At 47.8% G+C, this 17,904-nt stretch overlaps 1 protein-coding gene across 2 annotated transcripts in view; it reads right to left on the reverse strand.

Annotated features, from left to right (window-relative positions):
• Positions 1-17,904, reverse strand: part of ptprt (protein tyrosine phosphatase receptor type T) — a 1,581,811-nt gene that overhangs the window by 30,411 nt on the left and 1,533,496 nt on the right. For both annotated transcript variants that reach the window (XM_038803435.1, XM_038803434.1), the window contains 2 exons: positions 9,909-10,063; positions 9,475-9,610 (listed from right to left, as the gene is read on the reverse strand). In XM_038803435.1, the coding sequence (XP_038659363.1) occupies positions 9,475-9,610; positions 9,909-10,063 (291 nt within the window). The remainder of the gene's footprint in view (positions 1-9,474; positions 9,611-9,908; positions 10,064-17,904) is intronic.

Here is a 17,904-nt window from a genome sequence, read left to right on the forward strand (position 1 = left end):
GGGGTCGGTTTGCAGGATTGAAGGAGCTGGGAGCGAAGTATGGGCTGGAGCAGGGGAAAATGTTTAGATACATGCAGGTTCGAGATTTTGCCAGGGAGGAGATACAGAGCTTCCCCCTAGAGCTGGCATGCACATCGCTGGAGGAGGTGCTGAATTCCTCTTTATTTTAAACAGGGTTATCCCTCTACATCAAAAGTGGGGAGAGGATTTACAATTAAATTAGACAACCTGTTTTCAGTGGGGATGAGAACAATGGCTTCCCAACATTAATTTGTGGGAAATTTCTGCTTATCCAGTACTTATCCGGACAAGCTATATGATTCAAACTCAATACAGTGGAAGGATTGGGAGAGATGATGAAGTGATAGAGCTGGGTGTCATCACAAGTGGATCCTGCTATGTTTTTGGATGATGTGAGTAGTATTGGAGAAATAGGAGGAAGCTATACATGCCTAAACCGAGAGGCCGAATACAGAATGTGGAAAAGGATGAGGTTATGCACTTTGGAAGGAGGAATGGAGGCATAGACTATTTTCTAAAGGGGGAAATGCTTAAGAAATCCGAAGCACAAAGGGAATTGTTCAAGATTCTCTTAAGGTTAATGTGCCGGTTCAGTCAACAGTTAAGAAGGCAAATGCAATGTTAGCATTCATGCCGAGAGGGCTAGAATACAAGACCAGGGATGTACTTCTGAGGTTGTATAAGGCTCTGGTCAGAACTCATTTGGAGTACTGTGAACAGTTTTGTGCCCCATATCTAAGGATGGATGTGCTGGCCTTGGAAAGGGTCCAGGGGAGGTTCACAAAAATGATCACTGGAATGAAGAGCTTGTCATATGAGAAATGGTTGAGGACTCTGGGTCTGTACTCAGAGTTTCGAAGGATGAGCGGGAATCTTACTGAAACTTACAGGATACTGCAAGGCCTGGATAGAGTGGAGAGGATGTTTCCATTTGTCGGAAAAACTAGAAGCAGAGGACACAATCTCAGACTAAAGGGACGATCCTTTAAAACAGAGATGAGGAGGAATTTCTTCAGCCAGAGGGTGGTGAATCTGTGGAACTCTTTGCCGCAGAAGGCTGTGGAGGCCTGAGTGTCTTTAAGAGAGAGATGGATAGGTTCTTGATTACAGGTTTCTTATGTACAGGATGCACCTGTGCAATTTTCCACATTGCCGGGTAGATGCCAGTGTTGTTGCTGTGCTGGAACATCTTGGCTAGGGGTGTGGTAAGTTCTGGAGTACAAGTTTTCAGTACTATTGCCGGGATATTGTCAGGGCCCATAGCCTTCACAATATCCAGTGCCTTCAGCTGTTTCTTGATATCATGTAGAGTGAATCTTATTGGCTGATGACTGACATTTGTGATGCTGGGGACCTCTTACAAATTGCAATGGTTAGCAGTCTCTTCATTAGCAAGGTGGTTTTTATGTATGTTCTAAATAAGTAGCTGATGATTGAGATTAAACATAGAGAAGGCAGTTTAGGGAAAATGTGGCTGCCTTTCACTTGAAAGGTAACAAAAAGCTCCTATGAAACTCAATTGACCTTAATTTTGAACCCAGAGGGCGGGACCTCCAAGACCTGACAAACCTTGGACCTTCCATGCACGTGCAAGCTGGGATCGACCCTGTTACGTTCTTTGGGCTGAGTGAACTTGTGCCGAGAAAAATGGTGTGGAAATGTGGTCAGGTGACCAGGTACGGCGCACCATCGTCAGAAAGTGTCCCATACAAGAGGTAAGGGAGGGGATCATGGAGAGATCCCAAGAAATTCCCCACAAAGGGGAAATGAAACTGGAAGCAGTCCCAAAAGGAAATCCCAGGTAAGGGATGAAGACAGGGATCAGAAACAGATAGCAGATAAATTAAAGAAATTGAGAGGAGTGGAGAAACAGGCTCCAAATAGGACATCAATTAGGAGAGCAAAGAGGGTGGATATTAGAAAGCTCTGGCTGGTAAAAGTCGGGAAAATCCCAAGCAATTCTGTAAGTATATCAATGCGAAGAGGATAACTGGGGAAAGTGTAGGACCCATTAAGGATCAAGGGAGAAATCTATGGGTGGAGTCAGAGGACATTGATAGGGTGTTGAACGAATATTCCACATCTGTCTTCAGCCAAGTGAATGAGGAGGTAGTGATGGAACTCGGGGAGAGAGATTGTGAGGTTCTTGAGCAAATTGTCATAGGGAGGGACAAGGTATTGGAGGTATTGGCGGGCTTAAAAGTGGACAAATCTCCAGGTCCGGATGAATTGTGACCCAGGCTGCTGTGGAAGGCGAGGGAGGAAATTGCCATGGCCAAATTTTTAAGTCTTCTCTGGCCACTGGGGCAGTGTCAGAGACCTGGAGAACAGCGAATGTGGTCCCACTAGTTTAAGAAAGGTTCTAGAGACAAGCCAGGGAACTACAGACCAGTGAGTCTCACGTCAGTGGTTTTAAATTAATAATAATCTTTGGTTGGGAAACTACTGAAGAAGATTCTGAAGGAGAGAATCTTTCTCCACTTACAGATGCAAGGTTTAATCAGGGATAGTCAGCATGACTGTCAGAAGGAGGTCATGCCTAACAAATATGATTGAATATTTTGAGCATGTAACCAAGTGTATAGATTAGGGTAGTACAGTTGAAGTAGTTTATATGGATTTCTACAAGATCCCACATGGGAAACCTATTAAGAAGCCAAATGCACATGGGATACAGGGTGCTTTGATAAGGTGGCTTCATAATTGGCTTAGCGGTAGGAGGCAAAGGGTGATGATAGACGGCTGCTTTAGTGTCTGTAACCAGTGACTTACCAAGGGATCAGTATATAAATGACATAGGTGACTATGTGAGAAGTAGGATTAGTAAGTTTGATGACACAAAGATTGGCCGGGTTGGGTTAACAGTTAGGTTAGAGGAAGATATAAACGGGATGGTAAAATGGGCAGATAAGTGGCAGATGGAATTTAACCCTGAAAAGTGTGAAATGTTACACTTTGGAAGGAGTAATTTAACAAGGAAATATACTGTGAAAGGTCTGACACTGGGAAATTCCGCAGAACAAAGGGATCTTGGCGTGTTTGCCCATAGATCTCTGAAGGCAGAAGGGCAGGTTAATAGGGTGGCGAAAAAGGCATATGGGACACTGTCTTTTATCAATTGGGGCATAGATTGCAGAAGCAGGGAGGTCATGATGGAGCTGTATAAAACTTGTGAGGCCACAACTGGAGTACTGTGTGCAATTCTGGTCGCCACGATATAGGAAGGATGTAATTGAACTGGAGGGGACGCAGAGAAGATTCACCAGAATGTTGCCCAGGATGGAACATTTAAATTCCAAGGAGAGGTTGGATAGGCTTGGGTTATTTTCTCTGGAGCAGAGAAGACTCAGGGGTGACCTGATAGAGGCGAACAAGATTATGAGGAGCATGGACAGGGTGGATAGGGAGCAGCTGTTCACCTTAGTTGATAGGTCAGTTATGAGGGGGCACAAGTTCAAAGTGAGGAGTGGGAGGTTTAGGGAGGAATTTGAGGAAAACCTTTTTACCCAGAGGGTTGTGATGGCCTGGGATGCACTGCCTGCGACGGTGGTCAAGGCGAGATACCTCACATCCTTGAAAAAGTACCTGCATGAGCACTTGGCATATCAAAACATTCAAGGCTATGGGTCAAGTGCTGGCACGTGGGATTAGATGGGCAGGTCAGAGCCTTTCATGCATTGGTGCAGACTTGATGGACTGAAGGGCCTTTTCTGCACTATAGTGTTCTGGGAAAAGAGCTTTGGGGAGCAGACTCCATGTGAAAAGGCAGCTGAAAGTTGGTGACTCCATGCTGATGGATGTTGGGGTTAAGGTACCCCTTTGGAGCAGTGGCATTCTGCTCAGCATGGCTGAAGTTGTGAAGTTGTACCTTAATTTGGTGCTTGGGTGTACACTCAGGAATCCGGGGAAATTAAATCTCGGAAGACGAGATGGAAAACCTGCCAGGTGAGCTGTTGTTGATGCTGTTTGAGTTTGGTAATTCAAGAGGGCTAAAGAGAAACCTTGAAGACCCAACAAGGCAGCTGGAGATTGGTCACTCTATGCTGCAGGCCCTTGGGGAAAAGGTACACCTTTTGATCAGTGGTATTCTGTTTAGCCCAGCCAAAGACCTAAAATTGTGCTTGTGAGTTGGTACTTGAGTGTACTCGATAATCCAGGGGAATGGAATCTCAAGGTGCGAGCTGAAATCCTGTGAGGGGACCGTCATTGAAACAGTCCGAAATGGAACGACTTTCAGAAAGTATTCTAAGGCGAGGTCTTCAAAGACGAAATCTGGAGAACCTCGTGAGAAAGGTGAAGTTTCAGTGAGGTCGGTTGACTCAGTGTTACGGACACCTGGGTGGGTTGTTGAGAAATCCATGCAATCTGTTTTGGTCGCATCTGCCATTTATTGTGCCATGCAGTGTGTTTGACCACAGTTTACTTGTTGATCCACGTGTCTCACATTAGATAGATACTGCAAACTGTTTTATCATTATGACCTTGTATACTAAATTTTAATTTTGTTTGTTCATGGAATCTTGTGGCTATTTGCATTGTGTCTAAAATCTTACATTTTGTCCACTTTAAACAAAATGTTGTTGGTTCCTAACCGGATCTCACCAAAAACTTGAGGATCTGGCCAAGGATCCTGGCAAGATATCGATGGAGAGAGAGTGCAAGCACAGGTATAGATTCTTGTGCTGTTTAATTGACAAGCAGTGCATGTAGAGAATAGCACAGCACGTCAAAATACAAGATAATTTTTGCGTCAACTCCCAGTTGTATTCAAAGTGATGGTATCTGTCAGGTTCTGTGCTCCTGGTTCATTCCAGCCACCTGCCAGGGATTTTGCAATCTTCAGTCAATCTGGCGTGTATAATGTCAGTCCCTCGCTAATGGACAGAGTGACCAAACAAGCAGATGGAATATTTGCTTCATTGACTGCGGAGCATGAACAACAAGTGCAAAGCAGATCTATAATTCAGCTGGTTTTGTAAAACTATTGATGGCAAATGAATTGATTACTTCTCAACTGCAAAGTCCTTTCATTAAAGTTGAAGGTATTCTACCATTCTTCCATCTGCTAAGAGTGAAAGAAGTTGTCTATTCTCTTTGTGTTCAATTTAATAAATCCAGGATGCATTGCCAGTGCAAGTGAGTAATTCAGGTGTGCATTTCCCCAGATTTCCTGACCATTTTGGTTTCTGTCCTGCCTTGGCTCAGTCCTTATATTCCATCATGCCCCTTACATCATGGGAGTCTGAGATAGATCTCGGGCATATTTGACGATTTAAATTTCCTGGCACACAGCTGCACTTGGCAGGAACCACATATCGGGAACAAAGCTATTGTTGTCGTATTAATTACCATATATACCTGTGTAAATGTCTAAATCATGTCAAAGTCGACCCAAGAGTTTTGGCTTAAAAGTTTGTAATTTGTCATATATCTCATGTAAAGGTTGATCAGTTTTTCAGGGATCAAAGCCCCAAAATGTTAAAGCCTAAGTATAATCCTTAGAGTGGTTTGGGATGCTAAAATCACAACGACCGTCGAAGGAGCATTATCAATGGCACAGGTTTTCCAAGATAATAAAAGCCCACTTGAAGTTTGGAAACCTGATCACTCTCGATATTAAACATCTTAAAACAGATTTCTGGCATTATTATTTGGTCCATGTCCCTGGTGGTATACTCAACAAAATATTTGCGTTTATACAGTGTTTTATCCTGCCATTAAATAACTTTGAAGCACTTCACACAGTGAATTGCTTTTCTTGAAGCTGAGTGAGGATTATCATGTCGATACTATTACATCCTTTGACAGCAATGTCTTGGGAACAGTAATAACTTGAATGATGAGTTGATGTACTTGTTGGTGATATTGGTTAAGGGAGGAAGTTTTATCCGGATAATGCAAGGACCCCCTTCCTTTCTTTCTTTAAAGTTGTCATGCAGTGTCTAATGGCTACATGAACAAATGGGCCTGAGATGTAATCTCTTATTTTGAAGGATGGCACCACTGAAAATAAACTTTCCGTACTCTTAACAATATATCCGACCAGGTTATTTGCTCAACCCTGACATCAGACTCAGAGCAGTAACCTTCTCACCCAGAGATGAGAATTTTACCAACTGAGCTCAACCGATTGCTTGTCTATTACCTGCAGGGGGCGTTATTGCATTTCTCGGAAGGAAATGCTGCTGGTTGGAATCTTTTCCTACTGTACTCCTGCAGATCACAAGATATAGAAGAGCAAGGACATTTGGCCCACCCTTCTTTATCCTTCCAGCAAGAGCCTGTTAGCCACCAGAATTTGGCAGTCTTCTGTCCCGTGGGACAATGGTTTGCGTTATGGTGGTCACCTCTGTGTTAGTGAAGTTCAGGGCCCACTCTGGCATTGCAGTCTCTGCCACATTTTCTGCAGAGAAGGACAATGGGTTGAGAAGGTACATGATTCACTGGCCTCTGATTTCCCTGGGCACTCTCTCCTCGATCAGCAGAGCTTTTCCTTTCTCCTTGCCCCTTCCAATGGCCCTCCAAACAGTCAGCATCCGGACGTTACAGCTGTTCGCGATCGTCCCCCAGATATCCGTCATCTCACTTGTAGATATCCCATTAGCCGAGTGTGGACAGTCAGGAGGTCATGACCCAGTGGCCCGTTCACCATATAGAAGGTCTTTGGGTCTATGGATGTCATCCATATGATTCATATGGCAAAGCCAGCACAAGTTATTATCCAACACACCTATATAACATCAGCTCTGATTCTGTGTTGTGCATTATTAATGTATAGCATAGATTCATGTTCATTACTCTTTAGTTAACATATAGCAATGATTTATGTAGTGGTCTCACCATCATGATGCGGCTTGGGTCCTTAAGATCTCCCAAAAACTTGATTCACTTATCATTACTTCAAATGTCCACTTCTTGCCCTTTCAACTGATATTTGTCTCATTGAGACGTATTGGGTGGAATTCTGCCATTTTGAGACCAGGTGCAGTGGCGGGAGGCTCCAGCGGTGCCTTTCCAGCTGGCTGGCCAGAATGCTGGGGTCCTGCACCATATTCGTGCCTGGCATCTTATTATTTGTGCACAGGCATGTTCCCCTCCGGAAACCTGGGGAGTGGTCAGCTGATTCATCTGCCTGCCGTCAGCTAGCAGCCTTGAAGGTCCAGGCTTAAACGCTCTCCCAGCACACTCATATCACTCTCTCCAGCCCCTCTGTCCTCACAAGACCATTCAGGATGTCCAGGCCCAGAGGCAAAAGGCTAGATGGCTCAAGAAGAAGTCTGTTCCAAGATTCAACCACTTCCCCCGAGCCCAATCCTTACTTGGACCTCCACCCACTGCATCTGGAGTCTTTGTGCATCCACTCTCAGTAAACAAAGTGGTATCTCTTTGGTTCCCTTGTTTGTAGGCTTTTCATACAGCATTGTCGGAGTCCAGCTCTCCTCATCTCAGCCTTCCCTTTTCCTTCCACTGTTCATCTTCATCAATCTCCTTGCACCTCTGCCTGCCAACGTGTCCTCTCACCCTTCCACCACCGCCCCCCGTCCCCCCACCCCTCATGCACTGCCCTCCTTCCACATTTCTTCCTTCATCTTGGTCAGCATCACACCCCTACCTCCAGCTCGCAATCCAGCCCCTGTCGTACATTCAAGTGGAGGGTGTATGAATCCAGCAGCACAGTGCTGCCCAGATAGATCAGTTCAGCATGGAGCTGGAGGGCACAAACTAGTCTGCCCCAGCAGAGTGACATTCAGTGCAACAGGAGTGCCACATCCCTATGGCAGGTAGGCTATGTTGCACTGTATTTTGTATTCATGTTTGTTCCTGGTTGGAACTAGATCACTTTAAGAGTTTGATCATGTGATGTACTGATGACATAATTGCAGCTGACAGTCAGTTTATTCTAGAAAACACCTAATAAAGCTCTTGTTTGTCCGTAACTTCATAGTCTGCAAGCCTATCCTTTAAAAATACCACAAAGAAATTGGTGGCCAGGAGGTTAGGACTATGCTGGCAGATTGCCGGAGCAGAAAATACATTTAAAAAGCAGCAATCCATGCACAGACATCTGAAAAGGATTAAGAAGCTACAAAACCATGCTACACCAAAGTTATCAATGGAGGTGGAGGTGGGGGGGGGGGGGGGTGTGTGCGGAGGTGGGGGGGGTGGAGGTGGGGGGGGGATGGTGGTGGTGGTGGTGGAAGGGTGAGAGGACACGTTGGCAGGCAGAGGTTCAAGGAGATGGATGAAGATGAACAGTGGAAGGAAAAGGGAAGACTGAGGTGAGGAGAGCTGGACTCCAACAAGGCTGTATGAAAAGCATACAAACAAGGGAACCGAAGAGATACCACATTGTTTACTGAGAGGGGATGCACGAATTATAACCTTTGAAGGAGCCAAAATTTAAATAAAGATTTCGGTGAGAACAGCATTAAAGGAAGCTTTCCACATGTTCTGCCTGGAAAGTTCTAGAACAGCGTTCCCTCTATTGCGAGTAGCAAGAAAAGTAACAAATACCCAGCAACAATAGGTTAGACCTGGGGGTATTTCAAACTTGGGAAGGAACAGGCTGAGCCAAGGGTTACCTTGTTTGAAAGGAAAATAAAAGAAGCAAGGTAGAGCTAAAAAACTTAGTGGAACATTTGGGCTCAGGAAATCCTTCCCATAGTAAAATGGCAGGTCTTTTTGGCACCATGAAGCTGTATGATAAAAGCACAAAGAGCTGGAGCTCATACACTGAAAAATTTGAATACTTTGTCCAGACAAACAAAATTTTGGTGGACATATTGGGAAAAATCTTCAACCCCCTGCAAAGTCTGGTGCAGCCAGAAAAACCAAGCTTGAACATTTATGCTGAGATTTCGGAGATATTAGAGTCATAGAGTTTTACATCACAGAAAGAGGCCCTTCAGGCCACTGTGTCCGTCCCAGACATCAATCATCTATTATTCTAATCCCATTTTCCAGCACTTGGTCCATATCCTTGTACGCTATTGCAGGGCCAGCTCTCACCTAAACCTTTGGCCATTGCCAAGAGGTTCAGATTTCATAAGCATAACCAACAAGATGGTGAAACAATCACACAACTCGGAGCTACTTTGAAGAAATTAGCTGAGTACTGTGAATTTGGAGACGTCTTGAATGGCATAATTAGAGACAGACGAGTGTGTGGGTTAAGAAGCGAAGTTATCCCAAAAAGGCTTGTAACAAAATACATTCATTGGATGCGGGATGTAACTGATAAGATTCTTTTGGAATGGACTGCAAATCTTTTCGTTTTCAGTCAAAACGCAATTCAATTAGCATTTCTATATCTCCCAGTGACAAAAAATATATTTCTTACATTTACTCCATTAATCAAAGGGACAACATTTGCTGGACAAATCTGAAATTGCAAGATAAATGATGAAATCTCAAGGCAGTGAAATCATTATTAATAAATCTTATGATCAATACCTCTGTCTGTACCATGTTGACCCTCTGTGCGCGAAGTTCTCTGACACAATTGTAAACGTCCACGACACCTTCACTTTCTGCCATATCAAGCATGATGTCAATAGCAATAAAACATCCTGTTCTCCCTGCGCCCGCACTAAAACATGAAAGTGTTAAAAGAATGATGGAACAGCAACTCACTGCTTGACCTGAAAGTCCAATTGTAAAGCTCATTTTATTTTCATTTTGCATAAAAATGTAATAAAATTCAGGGACATTAAAAGCGTGTTTCACTTTTACTTCACTTTTTCCATTTCCTGTAGTAATGGCAATCCTTAATGCAGCGATATTTTCTTTGGTACAAACAGGATAACAATGGTGATAAGTATTTGTCGTGTGACAAATGGAATGAGTGTCAAGTGATGAATGAAATGTACACTTTGGCTATGACATACCTGCAATGTACAATAATGGGACCCACGTCAGTTGGGTTAAGGAACTTTACTTGTCTTACAAATCCCAATAAACCTGTTGCATAGCATGGCACTCCATGATCAGGCCAGCTGGTAAAGTGGAACTGTCTAATCTCTCGAATTTCATGATTGCCCTTCTATAAAGAAAGAAAAGTTGAAATGAGATATTCACATTGGAAAGAAAATAGTTCTCTTCCGCTTATTTCACTGACTGCACCCTTTATTGAGATTCACGCAAAGACTGCGCAAGATCCTAGGAACATACACAACCGGAAGATCATACAGTAGTCCTCGCAGCCAATCTTAATTCTCTCATGTTTCTCACTAGTCTGAAACTGGAAATGAAAATCAGGGCGTTTCAATATTGTCTGGCCAATCACAATGCCAATGGCAGCAAGATGAATAATCTACATCTTTCTGTCTTTCAATATTTCAAAGTTTAACAAGTTAATTTTTGAAGGGTTTTGTGAAAGGTTATTGACTTGAAATGTTAATTCTGTTTCTCTCGCCACCGGTAGGGCAAGACCTGCTGGGCATTTCCATATTCTTGCTTATCTTTGTTGCTCTTTTTCAAGTGATGAAACAGCTTGTGGTGGTGAATTTTGAGCTGATCTATTTGTTGCATGCAGTGCTGGATTGAGTGCTGCCATCTTGTGTTCATTATCAATCAGGACCTGTTACTTGGTCTGTGAAAGGGGTTCGGTCCATTTTACAAGCCCTGTGCTTGTCGTCTTATGAATAAATAAGCAGCATTTAAACTGGTTAACTAGCTGGTTAGGTGCTTGAAAAGTGTAAAAAGTGCATTCAGATCGGTTTAATTCACTTCTATTAACACTGATTGATTTAATTAGTATACAAACTTCAGAAGCAAAATTGTGATCATCAGCCATCCCTGGATTTGGGCTTGTTACTTTCTGCGATATAGGGGCTACCAATCATGAATTTGTGAGAACTATTTACCCCCATTGTCTTTAATGTTTGCCAGATTTTGTAAAGTTTCTGGAATATGTGAAGTGATATCTGGATCAGTGCAAAAACCAACAAGTTGTTTTGGTGTCAAATTTAGTCCATGTTATCTTCGGTTCTGTGCATATTGCTTCTATTTCTGTCAGATGATGGTCTGTAAAGGCTGCCAATACGAAAACCCATTTAGTTTGGGTGCACATCCAAGGCAATGTGACATTCTGTGTCATTAGTGTTTTGTATTTAACTTGCCGTTCGCCATGCAGTGCCTCCAGTCTTGTTTGCACTAGAAATCAATACTTGGGCAGAAAATGATGGCACTGTGCATGCGGCAAAGCACATTGCCATGATAGGGAAGGATAGGGTAAAGAAATCCAGAGCTCCCTCGATGATAGAGAGTTAGATGAGGCTGAAACAGGGTGCATACGATGGATTATACAATTCAGAACCAAACTGTATATAAAAGCTTCAGAGGGAAAATGAAAAAAAAACAGTAAGAGAAGCAGAGTGAGGATGAGAAGAGACTGGCAATTGATATGAACAGGAATCCAAATGTCTTTCAAAAGTATAAATATCGTAAAAGGATGGTGAAAGGAGGGTTGGGGCTGATATAAAAGGATTTGCACAGGGAGACAGTAGGAATGGCTGAAATACTGAATGAATCTCCATCAAGGAAGTCGATTCTGTCCAAGTAACGGTGAAAGAGGAGGTAGTTGTATTTTTTGGGGCTGATGGGAATCGCGCCCGCTGTCAGGAGAACCAGTGGGAAACACTTGAGCGAGACCCAATTGAATCAAATGCCCCCAGGGATTTAAGTAGCTACGGAGGGGATGGGAGTCAGGGGGTGTGGTTACAGGATGTGGATGCAATAGGAGATTAGGGACAAGGACAAAGATGTGGGCGGGATTCTTCCTATTGAAACTAAGTGTTGAGCCAATGCAGAATTTGCGGACTTTCACAACAGCAAAACTGGCACCGCACCTGGACCGATTATGTTAAGGGGTAGCACCGGCGCCAAGTGGAACACAATCGATTCTAATGAGCAAAGGTGCCGGATTTGCCAATTTTGTGATTGACACTCAGGAGGCTGACAAGCTGCATATACACACTTCACTCCTCACACACACCATCCCAACCAACAAGATGGCAGCGAGGAAAGCAGCACAATGGTTCACGAACACCGAGCTGGAGACGCTCTTGGACGCCGTGATGGAGAGGAGGATAACCCTGTACCCCGGCCCGGGAAGGAGGCTGCCAGCCACCGTCTTTCGCTGTGCCTGGGCTCAGGTGGAAGAGGCGGTCAGCGCCGTGGGCAATGTGGTACGGTTGGGCAATGTGGTACGGTTGGGCCAGCATGCAGCAACAAACTGCACGACCCACACAGAATGACAAGGGTGAGTCGGCAGCATTGTGCCCCTGGCACCAACCCCCGTCCCACACACCCGCAACCTTATCCCCCCACAACCCGGAGGACGGGTGAACCCCCATTCTGCACCAGGTGCCCTGGCCACTGAATCCATCAGCTACCAACCTCCTGGGCTGCATGCGGCAGGCTGTCTGACACTGTTGTTTTCTGTTTGCCACCCCGTCCCCCCACCCCCCAGGAGAAGGCAGTGCAGATTCGCTGGGAGCAGAAGACAGAAGGGGGACCGCCGGCCCTGCGGCCCCTCACTGTGGCTGAGCAGAGGGCCGTGGGTGTGGTCGGCAGCCCAGAGGAAAGGGAGGTCGCCGAGGTGGAGTTCAGCCGCTGGCGAGGAAGTGAGACCCCCGCTTAGTTGCGGTTCCCCGTGACACGTGTGCCAACCACCCCCCAACACCACCCCCACATCACCGTCAGACCCCCACCACTCTCACCCCCACACCACCCACACATCACCCTCACCCTACACTACCACCCCCACCCACACGCTCACCCCCACTCCCTCCCGGCCCGCAGTCTAATCTTGCATCTTGTCTTGTGTCTTACGGGACCTACTGGTGACGGGATAGGTCCATCTGGCGTTCACCCGTCCCCAGCCAATGCTACAGCCAGAGCCCCCCCCCCATCAACTGAGCAGGAAAGGGAGCAGTTTGGATGGCAGCCCTCCTCCTGAAATCCAGGACACCCCAGAGTCCGAGTCTGATGGTGACACTGACTTTTCGTTACAGCTGTCTCCAACACCCGCCAACACCCCAGAGGCACTCACCTCGGTTGGGCACTTTAGTGAATAGGCCATTGGGATAATATCTGGTGCTCACCACACAGCTGATCCGGAACAGCAGGTGGAGGTAGAAGCACCCGAGGGTGCAGAAGGTCGGAGGGCGGGTCGACCCCAGGGAGTAGCTACTATCCAGATGGGTTTCGGGCTTCTGGAACAGACAGTCCCATCAATCGTAGAGATGCAGCCGCCGAGCATGGGACAGCATGAGGGGCTGTCAGCGAGCATCCAATACTCGCAGGTGAAGGTGGTGGAGTCCAACTGCGTGCAGGAGCAGGAGGTGGTGCCAACAATGCATGCCACGTCAACACCGCACAGGTGGCATCCACGTTAGAGGATTTGGGTGCGATGGTTTTGTCTATGGTTCAGCATGTCCAAGGCCTGGGGCATTCTGTGCTGGTGCTGGCTGAGGCCTAGGACAGAGTCGCCGACGTTGGCAGCCATGTGCTGGAGCCACCTGGACATTGCAGCAGCGCTCCTGAGCATGGCCCAGTCACAGCAGGCCATGGCTGGGAACATCGGCAGTATTGCCCAGGCGCTGGCCAACTTGGCACAGACACACAGAGATGTGGCCTAGTCCCAGAGGGAGATGGCTCAGTCACTGGCTGATGTGACACAGGCCCAGAAGGTGGTGGCACAGTCAATGGTTGATGTGGCGCAGTTCCAGGTGGAGATGGTCCACTCCCTGCGCTCCATGGCTGGGAGCGTGCAGACCTTGGTCGAGAACAGTGGGCCTCCAGGTCTGGAAGTGCTGAGGGGATGGCTCCGCTTGCACTCCCGTCCAATGGAGTAGTCCGGGGGCCCATGCCAGTGACTCCCGCATGGGAGGTGCCGGAACACCACAGCACCTCGGGTTCCCCCCCTCTCTTGCCCCTGGTGCATCTGGTGGGCTGCGGGCAGCACAGGGTGGCACCACACCACCTGGGTCACCTAAGCAACAGTCAGGCCCATGTAGGCCCGGGTACCCAAGAAGATGCCTGCCAACAGGGACCCAGGCCCCAGGGCAGGAATTACAGCAGGCCACCTCCACTCCTGCTGTACTGTCTGGGGAGCCACCTAGGTATAGCATTAGGGCCTGTAAGGCCAGAAAGTTCAACACCACTTAAGTTGGCAGGTGTGCAGGGCACAGTTAAGTTATAGGGGCGAGGGTACAAATCTGTAAATATTTGTTCATATTTAACACCTATTACCACAGTTTCAACCTGCCTCTCGGTGCTCTATCAGATGTGTGTGTGTGGGGGGGGGGGGGGGGGGGGGGCTGGCCTGGACTGGCCACGGAGTAGGGGGAGGAATGGGCAGACGTTGTGGGTAGCCTGGGCTCCACACGCCCACACTCCTGGCAATCCCGCCACTGTCACTCAAGTAATGCGATGGGACCTTGTGAGGGAATGGCCAGCTCGCATGCAGCGATGGCGGAAAGTGTTACCAAGGGCAGGAGTCAGACATTGTCAGCAACAGAGGTCATCGCAGAGCGGGTTGTCATCATCCTCCATCCCATGGACCAGACTCAGTGTTACTGCGAACCCAGGGCACCCACCCCATAATGCAGCAGGTATGTATCACGGAGGGAGTTGCAGGCGGGGGGGTGTGGGGTTAGGAAGTGTGTCCGTGCCCCTGGCCAGCTCCCCCTCTGCAAGTTGGTGAACCAGGAGACCATCAGAGCCTCCCATGCACGTTGACCCTGGCGCACATGTCTTGCAGTCTCCCATGCCTCCCTGGACCCACGTCCTGCCCATCCTTCCCCTCCCCCATATCCTCCTTGTCAGCCGAGGCCTGGTGTTCCTCCTCCACCTCCAACATGTTACCCGTCTGCTTAATGATGCTGTTGAGGATGCAGCAGGCCGCCCCGATGTAGGCGACCCTCTCAGCATCAAATTGGAGGGCCCCTCCAGAGTGGTCCAGGCACCTGAACCGCAGCTTCAGGACGAGGGAGCATTGCTCGATCATGCCCCTGGTGGCTGCATGGGCGTTATTGTAGTGGTCTGTGGCCTCCGGATAGGTGTCATCAACCACTACCACTGGGGATAACCCTTGTCTCCCAAGAGCCAACTCCTCAGCCGGGTGGGCGTCCCGAACATGTCAGGAGTCGTCGAGTGTGCCAGGATGAAGGCATCATGCACACTGCACGGATATCGGGCACAGAGGTGAATGATGAGCAGCTGATAGTCACATATCAACTGCATGTTCATTGAGTGGTACCCACTTTGGTTTTGTATAGAGAGGCCTATCATCAGCAGGTGCTAGTAGGGGGACATTCATCCCATCGATCACCCCCTGGAACCGGGGCAGCCCGGCGATGGCGGCGGAGCCCACTGCCCGGGGATCCGGGTGGCCTCAGTCCACATTGAAATAGATGTACAGTAGTCCCTCTTTATAACGCGGGTGTTGGGGTCCAAGACAGCCACCCGCGTTGCATCCGAGCCGCGGATATCCACGATGGGGGTTAATTTTAGAATACAGGGCTACAGAGGGGAGGGGCGAAGGGAGACCATGCTGGTCTTGCAGAGGCCCGTATGACCTCCTCCTGTGTTCTCTGCTCTCTCCCTCCAATCAGCCGGCAGTGTCAATTTCAGCGGCCGGCTCACTTTGATCCGGAGAGGGAAGCTGCTCTCTCACTGAAACAATCAGCCGGCCGCTGAAATTGACACTGCCGGCTGCTCTCTCCCTCCAATCCAACTTTTAAGTTTTAATGTTTCTGATTGGAGGGAGAGAGCAGCCGGCAGTGTCAATTTCAGCGGCCGGCTCACTTTGATCCGGAGAGGGAAGCTGCTCTCTCACTGAAACAATCAGCCGGCCGCTGAAGTTGACACTGCCGGCTGCTCTCTCCCTCCAATCAGAAACATTAAAACTTAAAAGTTGGAGTCGGAGAATCATGGAGGCCTCAGAGAATACCGGCTCGGGCCCACTAATGATATGCAAATGGTGTCTACTGTACTTGCATTCCGGTACGCATTGACGCCACTATCGAGGTGATGGGGAATTACGATTTGGTGTCAAATCGGCACCCTCTGGCAATTTTGGCGTCAGACGCGATTCTTCGCCCAATTGCGTTCTGCAATTTTGGCGCTAGCCAATGGAAAATCCCACTTGTGGGCCAGGATTCTCCGCTGTCCAGCGGGGCGGGCCGTACCGGCGCCGAGGAGTGGCGTGAACCACTCCACGTCGAGCTGCCTGGAAGGTGCAGAATTCTCCGCACCTTCAGGGGTTGGCGCATGTGCGGGAATGCCAGCGTGTTCTGGCGCGATCCCAGCGCATGCTCAGGCGGGTTCTTCTCCGCGCCGGCAATGGTGGACCATTACAGCAGCCGGCGTGGAGGGAATGAGTGCCCACATGGCACAGGCCCGCCGCAGATCAGTGGGCCCCGATCACAGGCCATGCCACAGTGGGGGCCTCGGGGCCAGATCCCCGAGGACTCCGCAGGCCACCCGCAGAGCCAGGTCCCGCCAGTATGAAATAAAAATCGCTTATTGTCACGAGTAGGCTTCGAATGAAGTTACTGTGAAAAGCCCCTAGTCACCACATTCCGGCGCCTGTTCGGGGCGGCAGTAAGGACCTTGTTTGATTTACGCCGGCGGGACTGGCTGAAAACGCGTGACCACTCTGCCCATCGCGGAGCGGAGAATTGCCGGGGGGGGGGCACTGCCAACGGGCCCCCACCGGCGCGACGCGATTCCCGCCCCCGCTGAAAAACCAGCGCCGGAGAATCCAGCAGCCGGTGTCGAGGCGAGATTCACGTCACCCCCCCCCCGGACGATTCTCCGGCCTGGCGGTCTTCAGCGGTCCCTCTCCTGTGCAATGGTGGGTCACTCAATTGGAAAAGTAATACGGCTCCTGTTAAACCCTGACTTGTCATCAAAGTTAGAGTCCATTGGAATAAATAAGACCCCAGCAGCTTGGATTAAAAAATTGGTTGAGTAACAGGAAATAATTGGTTGTTTATTGGACTGGTGGTAGGTATATGGGAGAGAGTCTCCAGGGATCACGGTTAGAAATCCTGCTTTTTTTGATAGATATTGACCTTGATGTATCTGGACAGGGCCCAATTTCAAAATCTGCACATGACACAAAACTTGGACGTATTGTGAACTGAGAAGAGGATTGTGTCGAACTTCAAGAGGACAAAGGCAAAAAAGGTCAACAAGTTGCAGATGATTCACAGATATCTGAAATGCTTCATTTTGGTTGGAAGTATGAGGAAAGGCAATATAAGGTTAAAGATACCATTCTAATGCTGTGACATAGTGCTAGTCACTGGGCTAGTAATCCAGCAACCCAGTGTACTGCTCTGGGGACCCAGGTTCAAATACACCACAGCCTTTGGTGAAATTTGAATTGAATAAAAATCTGGAATTAAAAGTCTAATGATGACTAAAACCATTGTTGATTTGTCATAAAAACCCATTTGACTAATGTCCAATAGATCATTGACGGTGACCGAGTAGGTTGAGAAAGCAGTTACTAACATACATGATTCTGAGCTTTTAAAAAGGGGCATATGGGACAAAAGCAAGGAAGTTATGATAAACCTGTGCACAATGCTGGTTCGGCCTCAGTTAGAGTATGATGTCCAAAGCAGGAATGATGTGAAGTCACAGAAAAGATTCACAAGGCTGGTTCCAGGGATGTGGAAGCTCAGCTTTGTCGATAGATTGGAGAAGCTGGGGCTTTTGTTTTGAAGAGGGGGAGATTAAGGGGAGATTTGATAGAGGTGTTCAGAACAATGAGGGGTCTGAACTGAGTAGATGCCCAGGAGATGTTAGCCCTTCTGGACAATTGCCGGGTAAATCCTTACCTGGGAACTTCCAAGACGGATTCCC

The sequence above is a fragment of the Scyliorhinus canicula genome, chromosome 7 (assembly GCF_902713615.1).
Source record: "Scyliorhinus canicula chromosome 7, sScyCan1.1, whole genome shotgun sequence".
In the NCBI taxonomy this organism is placed as follows: Eukaryota; Metazoa; Chordata; class Chondrichthyes; order Carcharhiniformes; family Scyliorhinidae; genus Scyliorhinus; species Scyliorhinus canicula.